The sequence below is a fragment of the Miscanthus floridulus genome, chromosome 16, assembly GCF_019320115.1.
Source record: "Miscanthus floridulus cultivar M001 chromosome 16, ASM1932011v1, whole genome shotgun sequence".
In the NCBI taxonomy this organism is placed as follows: Eukaryota; Viridiplantae; Streptophyta; class Magnoliopsida; order Poales; family Poaceae; genus Miscanthus; species Miscanthus floridulus.
In genome coordinates this window covers 92438239-92451229 of record NC_089595.1, presented here as the reverse complement: position 1 = coordinate 92451229, position 12991 = coordinate 92438239, and the positions used below count along the sequence as shown (strand labels likewise).

The 12991-nt window shown below is 45.1% G+C and overlaps 2 protein-coding genes across 2 annotated transcripts; one reads left to right on the top strand and one right to left on the bottom strand.

The window, feature by feature from the left end:
• The first annotated feature begins 321 nt into the window (after positions 1 to 321).
• Positions 322 to 4392, top strand: LOC136512292 (probable anion transporter 2, chloroplastic). Its single transcript, XM_066506259.1, has 8 exons — positions 322 to 1343; positions 2346 to 2572; positions 2917 to 3265; positions 3349 to 3393; positions 3466 to 3612; positions 3706 to 3843; positions 3984 to 4017; positions 4099 to 4392. Exons 1-8 carry the CDS (start codon positions 879 to 881, stop codon positions 4269 to 4271), a joined length of 1578 nt encoding a protein of 525 aa, XP_066362356.1. The 5' UTR covers positions 322 to 878; the 3' UTR covers positions 4272 to 4392.
• A 1761-nt stretch (positions 4393 to 6153) lies between these two features.
• Positions 6154 to 9202, bottom strand: LOC136512692 (uncharacterized). The gene is made up of 4 exons (XM_066506669.1): positions 8851 to 9202; positions 8617 to 8721; positions 6622 to 6759; positions 6154 to 6537 (listed from the first exon to the last, which is right to left on the bottom strand). Exons 1-4 carry the CDS (start codon positions 9079 to 9081, stop codon positions 6496 to 6498), a joined length of 516 nt encoding a protein of 171 aa, XP_066362766.1. The 5' UTR covers positions 9082 to 9202; the 3' UTR covers positions 6154 to 6495.
• Positions 9203 to 12991: the final 3789 nt, after the last annotated feature.

Genomic DNA, 12991 nt, shown 5'->3' with positions numbered 1-12991 from the left:
AAGAGAAACGTCATATTTATTTAGCTTATAAGTCATATTTTTTTAACTAATAAATAATATTTTTTTAATAATAAATTAGTAAATAGTATTTTCAGTCATAACTTATCAGTCAAATGAATAGAGAAAAAAATACTCGATACAATCCCTAGCTGCCCCAACGGTCTAGATAGGTTTCGGGCGCGAGCATAGCTGCACTTGTGTCACGCCGTGTTGGCGCCACCAAACTAATGACTGGTGATCAGGATGGTCATGGCCGTCGACGTCCAGGGCCGCTGGGGTCCGAGCGCGTCAAGCCATCGTCTGGCTTTCGCCGTGGGCGGGTAGGTGGCGAATCTGGCGAGCCGTGGTAGGTGTGGTTCCCGCCGGACCGGTCGCCGGCACGGCGCCCCCGCAATCCTTGACCCTTCCCTCCCGGAGTCCTTCCGGCCCAGCAACCACAACACCAGCCCGACACCGCTAACAACACTACTGCCATTTTGCCAGAACCAACCAAACGGCTCCTAACCGATCTAAAGCCACGTGACTGCCGAAGTGCCAAACCGGCCACTCTCTCCCTGTGCTTGTCGTCTCCTTCTCCTCCCTCGCTCCGATCTGCCTGCTGCCACAGTGCCACCTCCGCCCTCAGCTCGACCCCGTCGTGGCCTCGTCAGTCGTCCCCCGCGAGGTCCTAATTTAACCCACCAACCAACCCAACCGCCGATCAACCGCGCCCGCGCACGCCGCTCGCTCGCCCCCGCACTGCCATGGGCCTGGCTCGCCGCGAGACACTCTCGTCAATCCTCCTCTGAGAAGCAGAGCTAGCCAGCCCCTGCTTGCTTGCCGTGTGTCGGGCTCGGCTTCTCCCACGCGCGGGGTTGTTGGATCAAGCTTGACCAACCATGGCGTCGGTCAGGTCGTGCGTGCCCGTGAAGTCCGCAGTGAGCCCGGTCAGGTACAGATCCACGAGGCCCGGGGCGGCGGCCGGCTCGGGAACGCTGCGCGTACGTTCCTCGTCCCTGGCGCTCGGCGGCGACGGTGGCTGCGCCAGCAGCAGCGGGAGGGGCGGCGGCGGTCTCGGCTTGCTCGGCGGCGATGGACCGAGGATCATCAGGCGGGGCGGCGGGCGGGAGGTCCTCGCCATGTGCAGCGCGAGCTTCGACGGGGTCCGCCCCGCCGCCGGCGCCGGCGCCGCCGTGGCCAGCGCCGTTCAGCCCGTGCCGGCGTTCCCCGAGCGCGCCAAGGTGGTGGCGCTGGTGGCGGCCATCATGCTGCTCTGCAACGCCGACCGGGTCGTCATGTCCGTCGCCGTGGTGCCGCTCGCCGCGCAGTACGGATGGTCCAGCTCCTTCGTCGGCATCGTCCAGGTGGATCACCTACCACAGCCTTCTCTCCTCTCCCTCTTTCATCTATGTGCGTCGGCGAGGAAAAGTAGAAGTCAAGCAAAGGCCCTTTTTTTTCGCAAGAAATTAAGCAACACATTTGCTGCCCTGTCGCTGAACAACAAAATGTGTTGTTTCGAACGACCTGTTCATGGCCATGGCTCAACAAAGTCAACCCTGCATCGTCACGTTAACGCCAGACGCCATGAGAAAACGACTGAACCCATACATTTTGGAAGCATGCGGAACTGCAGTGATGGGAGACGGCCGGTCTGCCAGCTTCATACTACAGTCTTGCGCTTGTCGTGTGCCACGCAGAGCAGCTCCAAGTCACCAAAACGTCACCAGAGCACGATAAATTTGAGAATGGGAACTGATGTTTGCCTTTGCTGCTTATCACGGGAGATAACAATATATATTTCGCTTGTACTCCCTCTATCCTAGATTACAAGACGTTTTGACTTTTTTTTTTTAGTTTTTGCTATACATATAGATATACACTACATATAGATACATAGAAAAAATAGTGTATCTAGAAAACTAAAACGTTTTATAATTTAGAATGGAGGGAGTATTAGACTTCAGAATACAAATGCATAGGAAAAATTAAGGCCATTTTTTTTGGAGCAATCCAAAATTATGCAGTGAAGGGGCTGCAACTTGATTGGCATCAAAGTTCTATATACAGACAGGATTCAGATTCGATAATTGGGCTAGTGGAAATGTCCATGCTATTGGGGGTCAAATTTTACCTGGTGACGAGGAACAGGAAGATTGTACTGCCAACAAAAAAAAAGATCAATAATAGAAACAGTCAACTAAAAGCTGCATGTGGTGTATGCCCTGAAGCTAAATATACGTTTTAATTTGCTGAAGACTCAAATCATTAAGCCCAAATTCCCAATGCATGACTATAGCTCTGAACAAGCACAGCTATCATGCTATATAAGCTGATTGACTGGTTAAATTTTCTTACCATATCTGCAGTCATCGTTTTTATGGGGATATGTTTTCTCATCCATGGTTGGAGGAGCTTTGGCAGACAAATATGGCGGCAAGAAGGTGATGGCAGGCGCTGCTGCACTCTGGTCCTTGGCTACAATTCTCACTCCTTTTGCCGCCTCCCGCTCCACCATCATGTTGCTTGCTGTACGTGCACTCTTTGGCCTTGCAGAAGGTGTTGCATTTCCGACAATGAGCACCTTCTTACCAAAGTGAGTAACAATTTTCACTCATTGAATTTGCTCATAATTGAGGTTTTTTCGACAACCTTGCTTAAGAAACATTAACCTCTGAAACTTGAAAGAACTAGTCAGAAAAGAAATTAAGAATGTCTAGTTGGGGTTATTGTAGTCTAGACCCATTCTTTCAAGTGCACATACAAGCCTTCATCATCTCTTTACCATACTTTCTGGACTCTCTGCCTACATTCTGTTTTACTGATATCAATTCTAGTTGCTACAAAGTAAAAAAAATGAAACAACTGCCCTCTATTTGATGCCCATGTAATTGAACAAGATTTCAGGTTGTGATTTATCTAACATTGAACATGAAACAGGTGGTTCCCAACACATGAGCGTTCCACAGCTGTTGGCATTTCCATGGGTGGATTCCATCTTGGAAATGTCATAAGCTTCCTAGCAACACCGATCATCATGTCACACATAGGCCTCTCGGGAACATTTGCCTTCTTCGCATCGCTTGGTTACTTGTGGCTCTCTGTATGGATGTTAAATGTAGAAAGTGATCCTCTTGACAGCCGTACTATAAGCAAGTCTGAGTTGGAATTAATTCTAGCCGGAAGAACTGGATCTAAAGTCCAAGGCAGTAAATTCCCATCCCTAAGGGAATTGTTCTCAAGGACTGAATTCTTGGCTGTCACTTTGGCCAATGTGGTTAACAACTGGGTAAGGATGATCTATTAGCAAAATGACAATTTGGCCACATTGTGTATGAATTTTAACAATTGCAAATTCAAAATACAATGCAGGGCTATTTTGTCCTATTGTCGTGGATGCCTGTGTACTTCAAAACGGTACATATCAAAAGCATTTTAATTTGTACCACTCACAACTCTAAATTGTTTCTAACCATAATCCTACAACAGGTTTATAACGTCAATCTGAAACAAGCAGCATGGTTCAGCGCCATACCTTGGGCAGTCATGGCTATGTCTGGTTATGTTGCAGGAGCCTCTGCAGATTTCCTGATCAAATCTGGTTACTCTATTGGACTAGTTCGGAAAATTATGCAGGTAAAAGCATTGCCTGAGATTTGCCTTGGCCTTGCACTGCTCAATTGCACAACCTGAAACAAAGCACTCATCACAGATTTTATTTTGCTGCAGTCCATTGGTTTCATGGGGCCTTGTGTGTCATTACTATGTTTAAGATTTGCCCAAACTCCATCAGTTGCTGCAGTTCTCATGACCACTGCCCTGAGCTTGAGTTCTTTTTGCCAAGCCGGATACTTTTGCAATATACAGGTATTGTTTCCTTTCTTTCATGCCCTGATCAGTGATCATACCACCTCAACTCCTGAACAATGTTCCACTTTCTGAAGTGTTACTTCCACCCATCTGTTCTCTGATTTGACTGAATGTGTTTTCCTTGTTTATTCGAGCAGGACATTGCTCCCAAATACGCTGGATCCTTGCACGGTATGTAAATTTCCACTTCTCTTCAGCGCAGTGATCAGGCTTTGTATCTGACTTCTGACATATCTTCTGCTGCGTGAACAGGGTTGACGAACGGCATAGGGACGGTGGCCGCCATAGTTAGCACCATCGGGACCGGCTACTTCGTCCAGTGGCTAGGGTCCTTCCAGGCCTTCCTCACCCTCACGGCGGCGCTCTACTTCAGCGCCACCGTCTTCTACAACATCTACGCAACCGGCGACCTGATTTTTGACTGAGACGAACTTGCTAAATGCTAGTAAAGATTCTTTTGTGCAGACGCAGAATCCCAAAGTGTACCAATATTTATTTGTATCTCCCCAAGAATGGAATAAAATAGAGGTTGATTGTTTGCTAAGTGAAAATCGTGTGCAAACATCGCTGCATCTTGCATGTGGGCAAACTACTGACAAGCATTCGGAAAGGACGTGCATGTCAGTTGTTCGAAGAAATTACCGTTCGAACGCAGCGAAGATGCGCCGGTGCGCACGGCAGTGGACTATCTGGTGCGAACCTGCTGTGTTTGGGTGCGGAGGAGAGCGCGACAACGCTATAGGCTATGAGCCGACTGAGCGCCGGCCCGGCGGCCTCCGAGGCGCAGTGCGGCCGGAGGTTATGGGTTCCGTCCTGAGTGGCGAGTTACGACGATCCGGCTGCGGAATGTGGATGATGAGTACCGTGAGAATGCAATTATATATATATTTGGTTAACATATCTAAAATTTTGACCAAATATATAAATAAAAATATTAATATTTATGATACCAAATAAATATAGTATAGAAATATGTCTCACGACAATTTAATGATACTTATTTGATATTATAAATACTAATAAAAAATTATAGTTGAATTGCATTCTTTTATGAATGAGGGCCTGTTTGGTTACCTCTGAACGGACATCTGGAACGATTCCCAGCCGGAATGATTGTTTAATTTGTATAACATTCAGTAGGAATAATTCTTGGCCCCATTCCACAATAACCGAACAGACCCTGAGGGAGTATCTGTTATGGATCCTTGTCCTTATTCTTTATTTCATAACAAAAATAGGTTACTTCATGCATTCCTCAAAACAAGACTCATCACAATGTAAAATCTACAATAAGACTACTAATCAAATAAAAAATTGAACAATCAAATTATTTCTCTTAAATATTCAAGTGACTGATAAATTCAAACATGTGTCTAAAAACACATGAAAACTACAAAACAAAGATAGTGAAAATTAGCTTGTTAGGAACCCATCCAAGATTGTTGTATACCAACGCCACAGGTAGAGTGAAATCCAACAGAAAAATTGTAACTAAAATAAATAAATTATTAAATCATTTAAGTTGTAGAAAAGTTTCTAAACCAGAGAATACAAAATGTCAAGCTCTTCTCTGATATGGAATGAACTTATAATCTAATGTTCGAGTTGATTACATGATTATAAATCCATAACCCTAGCACCCATTCCTATTTTGGGTGGAACAGATTTACTAATTCTTTTATTCCAATTAGTAATGGAATCTTGAATTAACAAATATACCTAGTAGTTAAAAGAATGTGGTGTTTTATTTGCTCGCAATTCTTGTCTGATACTTAATAAAGAAAATCTTGGCTTTCGTTTCCCTTGCGACGAACTGGGGCGAGGGAGAACATGTCAGGTATCCTCCTTGGGATCATGCTTTTATTAGGCTCATTCTGGATGTATAATTCTTTTCCGGTAGACATTTTCCATTTCAATTAGAAGGATGTTTGGCGTATTATAAGAGGTCAAAGGATAGTAACTCATATCATCATATGGAAACTTCGCACAAAATTCCATTACGATTAATGGTTGGTTTTGATATTTTTTGTGGGCACAGGCATCCAAAGTAATGTGCCCGTTAAGCCATCCTAGGAGCTGTAACCTAGGAGCTGATGGCTATTGAACGGGCCATTTCATGCTCATAGTCTAATAGAGTGTCGATGGGCCTGGCGGTCGAAGGCTTCGACGACGATTCTGGTGGGACTGGCCGGCCCGCACTAGGTCCCACGGCCCTCTTGCCAGGAGCCAACTGATCCTATATTACACAGACGCATCATCTTGCACAAAGATTTATCAGGACGGGGCACACCGCACAGCTGACCATCAAAGTACCAAACTACTCACATAGTCACATTCATTAAGGGTCTGTAGTTCATTATCCACACAGTCACATTCATTCAGGGTCTGTAGATCATTATCAACACTCAAAACAGTAGTGAACAGGTGCAGCAAGGCACCGGTACACATTCTTCGTTGAAATAGTCACATGTGGTCTCAAACATGTGCGCCCGGTAATATGATTTACTGCCAGTACCTCTAGAGTGTCGAGTCTCGACCTCTGCTCGTCCTCCACTACGCTGCTATCAGTCTATCCACAGAAGCAGTGCATTTTATTATCTTTGAAACGATAGATAAGCAATTCACAGCACTTGAAGGAGGAAAGTCCGGTCAGGAGTCGCTCCTGCTGGGCTTGTTCGAAGCAGGGATGACCTGCAAAATTAAAAGGTCAGTTAGAAATCACAAGATGTAGCTTGTTGCTGACCTGCTCGCTGATGTTTTGGTTGGTAGCCATACCGTCTCAGAAGATGGTATCCAATCATTTGTTGCAGGATTGCTCGTGCAGCGGACAAGGCTGGCAGATGAGTACCTGTTAGTCGTCACGCTGAAGGCGCTACCATTGGGTCTCTCCACTTTGATAAAGCCTGTACCAGTCTGCAAACAAATGTAACTGAGTTGAACATATCCCCAGAACGATGCTACAGAGGGCAAACTGTGATGAAATGATACTACATTAGAATGCAAGACTAAATTGTCCTCGTTAGGACTGTCTAGAACCGCCAAGACAGGGAAAAAAATCATGCATATTACTCTTGGTCTGGTAATACCAAGCACCAAGAAAGGCCAAGATATCGAAACCTCTGAGTTCATAGTAAGTACCTAATGCTCATTTCGTTATCAAAGTTCCTCTAGGCAAGCAGCTGTAATTTCTTTTCCCGATATACAAGCAGCTGTAATTTCTTTTCCCGATATGCAAGCAGCTGTATCATTTTGTTATCTCAGTTCCCCCTAAAACCATACTAGTACTAGAACTTAAGCCATAAAGAAATTGATGACCAAACGCTGATATGTGTCGTATATGTCATACCACTAATACCACACTAATGCATAAAGCAAGTCTGACTATGCTAAAGATAGGAGAATGCAACTGTGGTCCTTATCACTATTGGAAAAATAGGTGTTGAGGAACGATTGAACAAACACGTTGATAACTAGTAACCTACAGTTCTAAGGTTCCAAAATTAATTATCTTCCTCATTAGTAAAACCATGTTACCCATGCATATCAGAAATAACCAATGTGGAGACTCAAGGTTCGACCATTGTCCATTGGCTAATACAGCTTCTTGGTTTCACATACTGCATTTAACATTAAGAAAATGTTCTTTGCACTCCTATTCTGAAACTCCTCTGTCAACGAAATACTAGCCATGCTCGTGTTATTAATTTCAAAACGCAATCTTCAGAATCCATCAAATTTTGCGACTAACACACACTCCATGCATTCCAAATTCTATTTCACTTTGGCTTTGTCCTAAGTCAAATTTCTCTAACTTCGATCGAGTTCATACAAAAATGCACCAACATCTATAACATCAAATTTGTTTCATTAAATTTTCCTTGAAAAAAGATGTTTTGATAGTGCATTTATTTGAATTTGTAGATGTTAACATATTTTTCTTAAAACTTAGTCAAAGTCAGAGAAGTTTGACTTAAGACATTGGACAAAGCCAAAGTGAACTATAATTTGGAATGAAGGGAGTACTTAACATGTTATTAAAGATAACCTGATTTCCAGATTCATTTGGCAACCTAATCCATAGCACTTTCCAAGGAAACAGCTACTGACTCTAGTAGCCAGCGTGCTAAAAGAGGACTGGAAAACTATAAAATGGTAGTTGACTCTTGGTTCTCTGGCTACCGCGCTCATTTCTGCAAGCAAATTCAAAAATATTAAATCTTTTTTCAGTGAAAATTCTATGATCAATGTTGATCAAGGCTCTTGTGTGAACAAACACTTAATTCTTGGAAGCAGTTATGATTGGAGGATTGCAACGAAGAGTTCAAAAGCTATCTCACACTAGACAGCAGATGTAATTAACATGGAAAGATTAAAGAAAGGACAATAAGTAACTGTGGATGGATTGATTACCCTCAGAAGGATCCAGAATAACATAGAATTATAACTTACACAAATCCTTAAACAGCACCTACAAACTTGGCCAACTTACTGGCGGCTTCCTGATAACAGCAGCATGGCGTATCTTTTTCTTAAGATGATGGAAAGAAAGTTCTGCCACTTTGCATATGCTGATAAATTCGTAATTACAACATCAATATTATGAATAACAATTCCTCAAAAAAATATTATGAATAACAAGGAGAGAAACAAAAGTGACATAAGGGATTAGCCACAAATCCTATCACAGCAGCATGACACGTCAACTATTTGTAAATTTGGTAGATAACTTTTTCCTTGAAGAGTGCACACACAGGTATATTCAAAGCTTACCGTGTGATGCTGCTTGTCGATGCCTATGAGGCCATCGTAGTACCGCGTCTCCACATACTCCTCCTCGCCGTCCACATCCCCTCCTCCTCCGTCCAACACCAGTTTCTGCACACGACAAGGCATCACGCTCACTCCGACCGATCGATTTCCACAGTCAAACACGAAGCAAAAACTCCAGTGCTACTGTGCTAGGAAGGTGGGAAAAAACAAGAGGCAGAGCTCTGAGTCTCTGACCTGGGGCTTCGCCTCGAGGTCGCGCAGCTTGCGGAGCTCCGGCAAGTCGTGGTCCCCGGTATCGACGGCAGCGGGCTCCGCGCGGGCGTCCTCCGACGGGTCGCTGCGCGGCGGCTTGGCCGGGCGCCTCGGCGCGACGCTGTCGAAGTAGCCCCGAACCTCGGCCTCCACCCGCGCCGCCTCCTCGGGTGGCAGGTGCGGGTCGCTGCGCGCCGGCCGCGTCGTCGCCATGGCGGCCTCTTCGTTTACCTCCTCGGCTCTCGGCTTTGGCTCTGGCTCTGGCTCGGTCGAAGAGGCAGGGTGTGGGTTGGTGATCCGGTGGCGAACCAAACTACAGCACCAGGCCGACGACGCTGTCTATGGGCGGGCGACACGCGCGGTTTCGGACCGGGGCCGGGGACTGGTACGCGGAGGGCGGTTTTGACAGCGTGGGGACCCACGGCAGGGCAGGTGGCGACGCCGACGTGCCGTGATGGACTGATGGTGGCGTTTGATTGCGAAAGCGAGGAGGTGGTGGATGGATTAGGTTATCCAGACGGGGATCGGCCGCCGCTGTCGCCCAAAACTCGTGACTTTGATGGCGACGCTGCGCGACGGATGGTTCTCGAGCTCGCGAGGTTGCGAGTGCGAGCCAAAGCCATAGCAGGACATGGCAACTTGTAAATCACAGAGAGGAAAATAAGGATCAACCAAAACATTTTCAGAATTGTGGAAGTTGGAATATGAAATTTTGTGGTTGGATTTTCGAGTCACTGTGCTATGACTTCAGATATAACAATATAACATTTGTAATTAAAAACGTAAAATGCATATAAATTAAAAAAATCCTTATGCGGAGCCGCTACAGCCAACTCCAACAGCTCGGCTATTATTGTTTTGGTGGCTATTTTAGAATTTGTATAGCAAAAAATAGACTCCAACAGATATGCTAGCTGGTTTTGTAAAATAAAAAGCTGGTTGCCCCTTAATTTTAAGTGGCCATATAAAGCCAACCATGGACGCTAGTTATCTGAAAATGAGAAATAGCAAGGCTGCCGCAGACCTCTTCTTTTTTGAAGAGTTTTCTATTTTACAAAATTACTAAACTAAACTGTTGGAGTTACTCTAAAAAAAAAACAGAGGCTTTGATCAAAATGGTCCGTGGCCGCAAGACCCCAATATGGGCTGAGCCCAACTAACAACGAAAAGTTTTAAGCCTAGCCCATCACGGTCGCGATCGTACGATCCGTATCCGTATAGAACAGCCAATGTATTTTTGCAGGACCTCTCAAATAAAATTATCTTTGTTTCCCTAAAAAAATATGTTCGCAGGAAAGGACTCATTTATACTTCATATTATACACAAAATTTGTCCCCAAATTTTTATTTTTGAATCAGGATGACGATTATTCGCTGTAGGAAAAAAAATAACAAAGGATTTTTTTTCTCCCAAAAAGAGGCCTTGTACGGTGTGCGAGGCATCACCGCCAAGGCTACCCGTGGGATTTCAGCGGCAAGGCCGTCGACGAACCGGGCCCATGTCGTGGCATGGACTTGGGGTCTTGGACTTGATTGGGCACTTGGGCAAGCATGCACCATCCAAAACACCTCGGCCTCATATGGGCGGCGCTCCCTCTGCTACCGCTCGGGCACTATAAATTTGTCATTTGTGGAAGGATAATGATTTGGCGAGGGCGTGGGCCTGCGGAGCTGTCCGGTCTGCTCCCCGTCATGGCCCATCTATAAAAATAAACGACACGTTTCTCTTCCTTCCTGCTGACTCCGCTCCTCTCCATCGCGTGCGGCCGGTCCTCTCCATCCCCTCTATCCCGTGCATCGCTCGGTCCGTCCATGGCCGGTAGCGACCCGCTCCTCTCCATCGCGTGCGCCGCCGGCTCCCTCCCTGGCCGGTGGCGGCGCCCTCACCCACCTCGACGTCCTCCTCCCCCACCCTAGCGGCTCCTTTCCCTACTCCGACGGCTCCTTCACCCACCCCGGCGTCCTCCTCCCCCCACCCCGGCGGCTCATTCCCCCACTTGGCGTCCTCCTTCCCTACCCCAGCGGCACCCCTCCCCCACACACCGACGTCCTCCCCCATCGGGAGCCCCCAATGCCCACAGATCCGGCAGCCATGGCGCTCCCCGCGCCAGGCTCTCTCTCTCCCCCTATGTTGCAACTGTATGTTTCAATAGACGTTTCAGAGGTATGTTGCAGTTGAATCATATGGATGTTGCAAATGTTGCCATTATTTTTGGAGGCATGTGTTTACACCAAAATTTGGAAAGAAGAACGCGAGAACTCGAAGCTTCTAAGATTGTATGATCAAGGGATCGATCAGATGTGAATCGATATTAGCTGGTTTTGATGCAGTGTTGTAATCGGCTATTTTATAGATGACGCCAGCAGACAACATCAACGGACTACGTGTGGATGGCATCAGGGAAAAATATATCAGACTCTACAAAAAGAGAAAGATTAGGGTCCAAGTTATCCTAAGTTAGGAGTATTTTCTTTTATTCCAAAGATGGTAATGAGTCGTATTTGAATATGATTCATGTTTAGGTTTTGGGTATAAATATTGGACCCCGGCTATTGTAAAAGGACATCCAATCAATACCAATTACTTTTTTTGGCTTCACGCCAACCCTTATGAGTAGGAGTACTGTAGATCTCGGCGAGTTCTTCAACAAGCAGGGTTGCATCGATCCGGTCGACCTCCGGCTTGTCTATGAGTATCGTCATGGCTTATACTTTTGTTTGTAAGGCTACATCGGTCCGGACGACCTCTTATGAGCTCTAGTATAAGTTAGTTATCGATCGTTATCTAGTTCAAGTACGTCTGCCATCGGTTAAGCTCAACTTCTCGAATTAGATTAAGGTCAAGTTATCGGCTCTACCTAAGGGTGGAATCATTCGGTTAGATTCATTAAGTTATCGATCTTGCTGATATTCTTATTGTCATTAGTTTCAGCAACATCAATCTGTCCGATCGAGATCGATCTAGACCGGCTTCACATCCTTTTAGTCCATCGTTTATTTTTCTATATTGTGATATTTTTTTACTTCAAATGATGGATTATGTTTTATCAGCCGTTCTACTTTGATCTTGATCATGCATAGTACACGGCCAAGTCATGTCTGATCTTGAGTAGGTTTACTAGCTAGTTGAATCTGGTCTATAGCTCGCTATTATGGCTGTAACGATCCGATCGATCCCCACTGTTAGCACTTTAAATCAGAGTATGCTAGTTAGTAGATTTGCTTTTGGCTAGGCATGACCTTGGCTATTTGCTATGTCTGCATCGGCTAAGTAGCCGATTGCCCGTACTCTAACGCTTATAGTACGTTTTCTTGATTTTGTTAAATGTGAATAGATCGGTTTATTTTAAAGGTTTAATCTGTTATCTTTATTATGTCTGCCATCGATCCGGTCGAGCCCCACTATTAAAGATAATATGTTAGATTTGATGAGTTTATAAATCCATTCATATTAAATAGTCGATTGTTCACATGCTATAATCCTTTTTCTACCTGAATCGGCTATTTTAGCCCATTCGCACGTACCTTCATAGATATGCCATTCTTTCATGAGCCTGTTGATATATAGTCGGTTTTATGGATTTTCTGATTTTAGATTATTATCATCATCATAGCTGTATCGATCTGGTCAAACCTCACCGTTGGTGGTAATAAATTAGATCTAGACAGTTCGTAGATCCTTTCATATTAAATAGTTGATTGTTTTCATGGCATATCCCTTTTACCGAATTCATCGGCTTTGCACTATACATTGAATAAATCTGATCTAGCCAATGATATATCTTTGATGCGTACATATTTGATAACTCAAGGGAAGGGATCATTAAAAACTAGGTGCATTGTGCTCATTATTATAAATCAATCACGACCCGCGAGCGTCATAGTCCTTAACAGTCGATTTCTTCTCGTATCGGCTATTTAGTCGATTTTGCCGTTTGGCTGCCCCCGAAGCGACACACTTGGAACTATCTGGTCAAAACCGGCATGTTCCACCATAAATTACTGATAAACTTTCTCTCTTTATCAATTATAGGTCAAATTGACTAGCACGCCTTCGAAAGTTCATAGGAGCGACTGGTCCTGCGTTGAAGCCAAGCAGATCTCTAGATCATTCTGGCTTGCT

What these genes read in the sequence shown, in the direction of transcription:
- LOC136512292 (XM_066506259.1), top strand. Translation starts at nt 879, where the DNA reads ATGGCGTCGGTCAGGTCGTGCGTGCCCGTGAAGTCCGCAGTGAGCCCG. An exon ending in ATGAGCACCTTCTTACCAAA is followed by an intron (nt 2,573 to 2,916) that starts GTGAGTAACAAT and finishes AACATGAAACAG; the next exon opens with GTGGTTCCCAACACATGAGC. An exon ending in TGCCTGTGTACTTCAAAACG is followed by an intron (nt 3,394 to 3,465) that starts GTACATATCAAA and finishes ATCCTACAACAG; the next exon opens with GTTTATAACGTCAATCTGAA.
- LOC136512692 (XM_066506669.1), bottom strand. Translation starts at nt 9,081, where the DNA reads ATGGCGACGACGCGGCCGGCGCGCAGCGACCCGCACCTGCCACCCGAG. An exon ending in TCGACAAGCAGCATCACACG is followed by an intron (nt 6,760 to 8,616) that starts GTAAGCTTTGAA and finishes ATTTGTTTGCAG; the next exon opens with ACTGGTACAGGCTTTATCAA. An exon ending in GGATACCATCTTCTGAGACG is followed by an intron (nt 6,538 to 6,621) that starts GTATGGCTACCA and finishes TTAATTTTGCAG; the next exon opens with GTCATCCCTGCTTCGAACAA.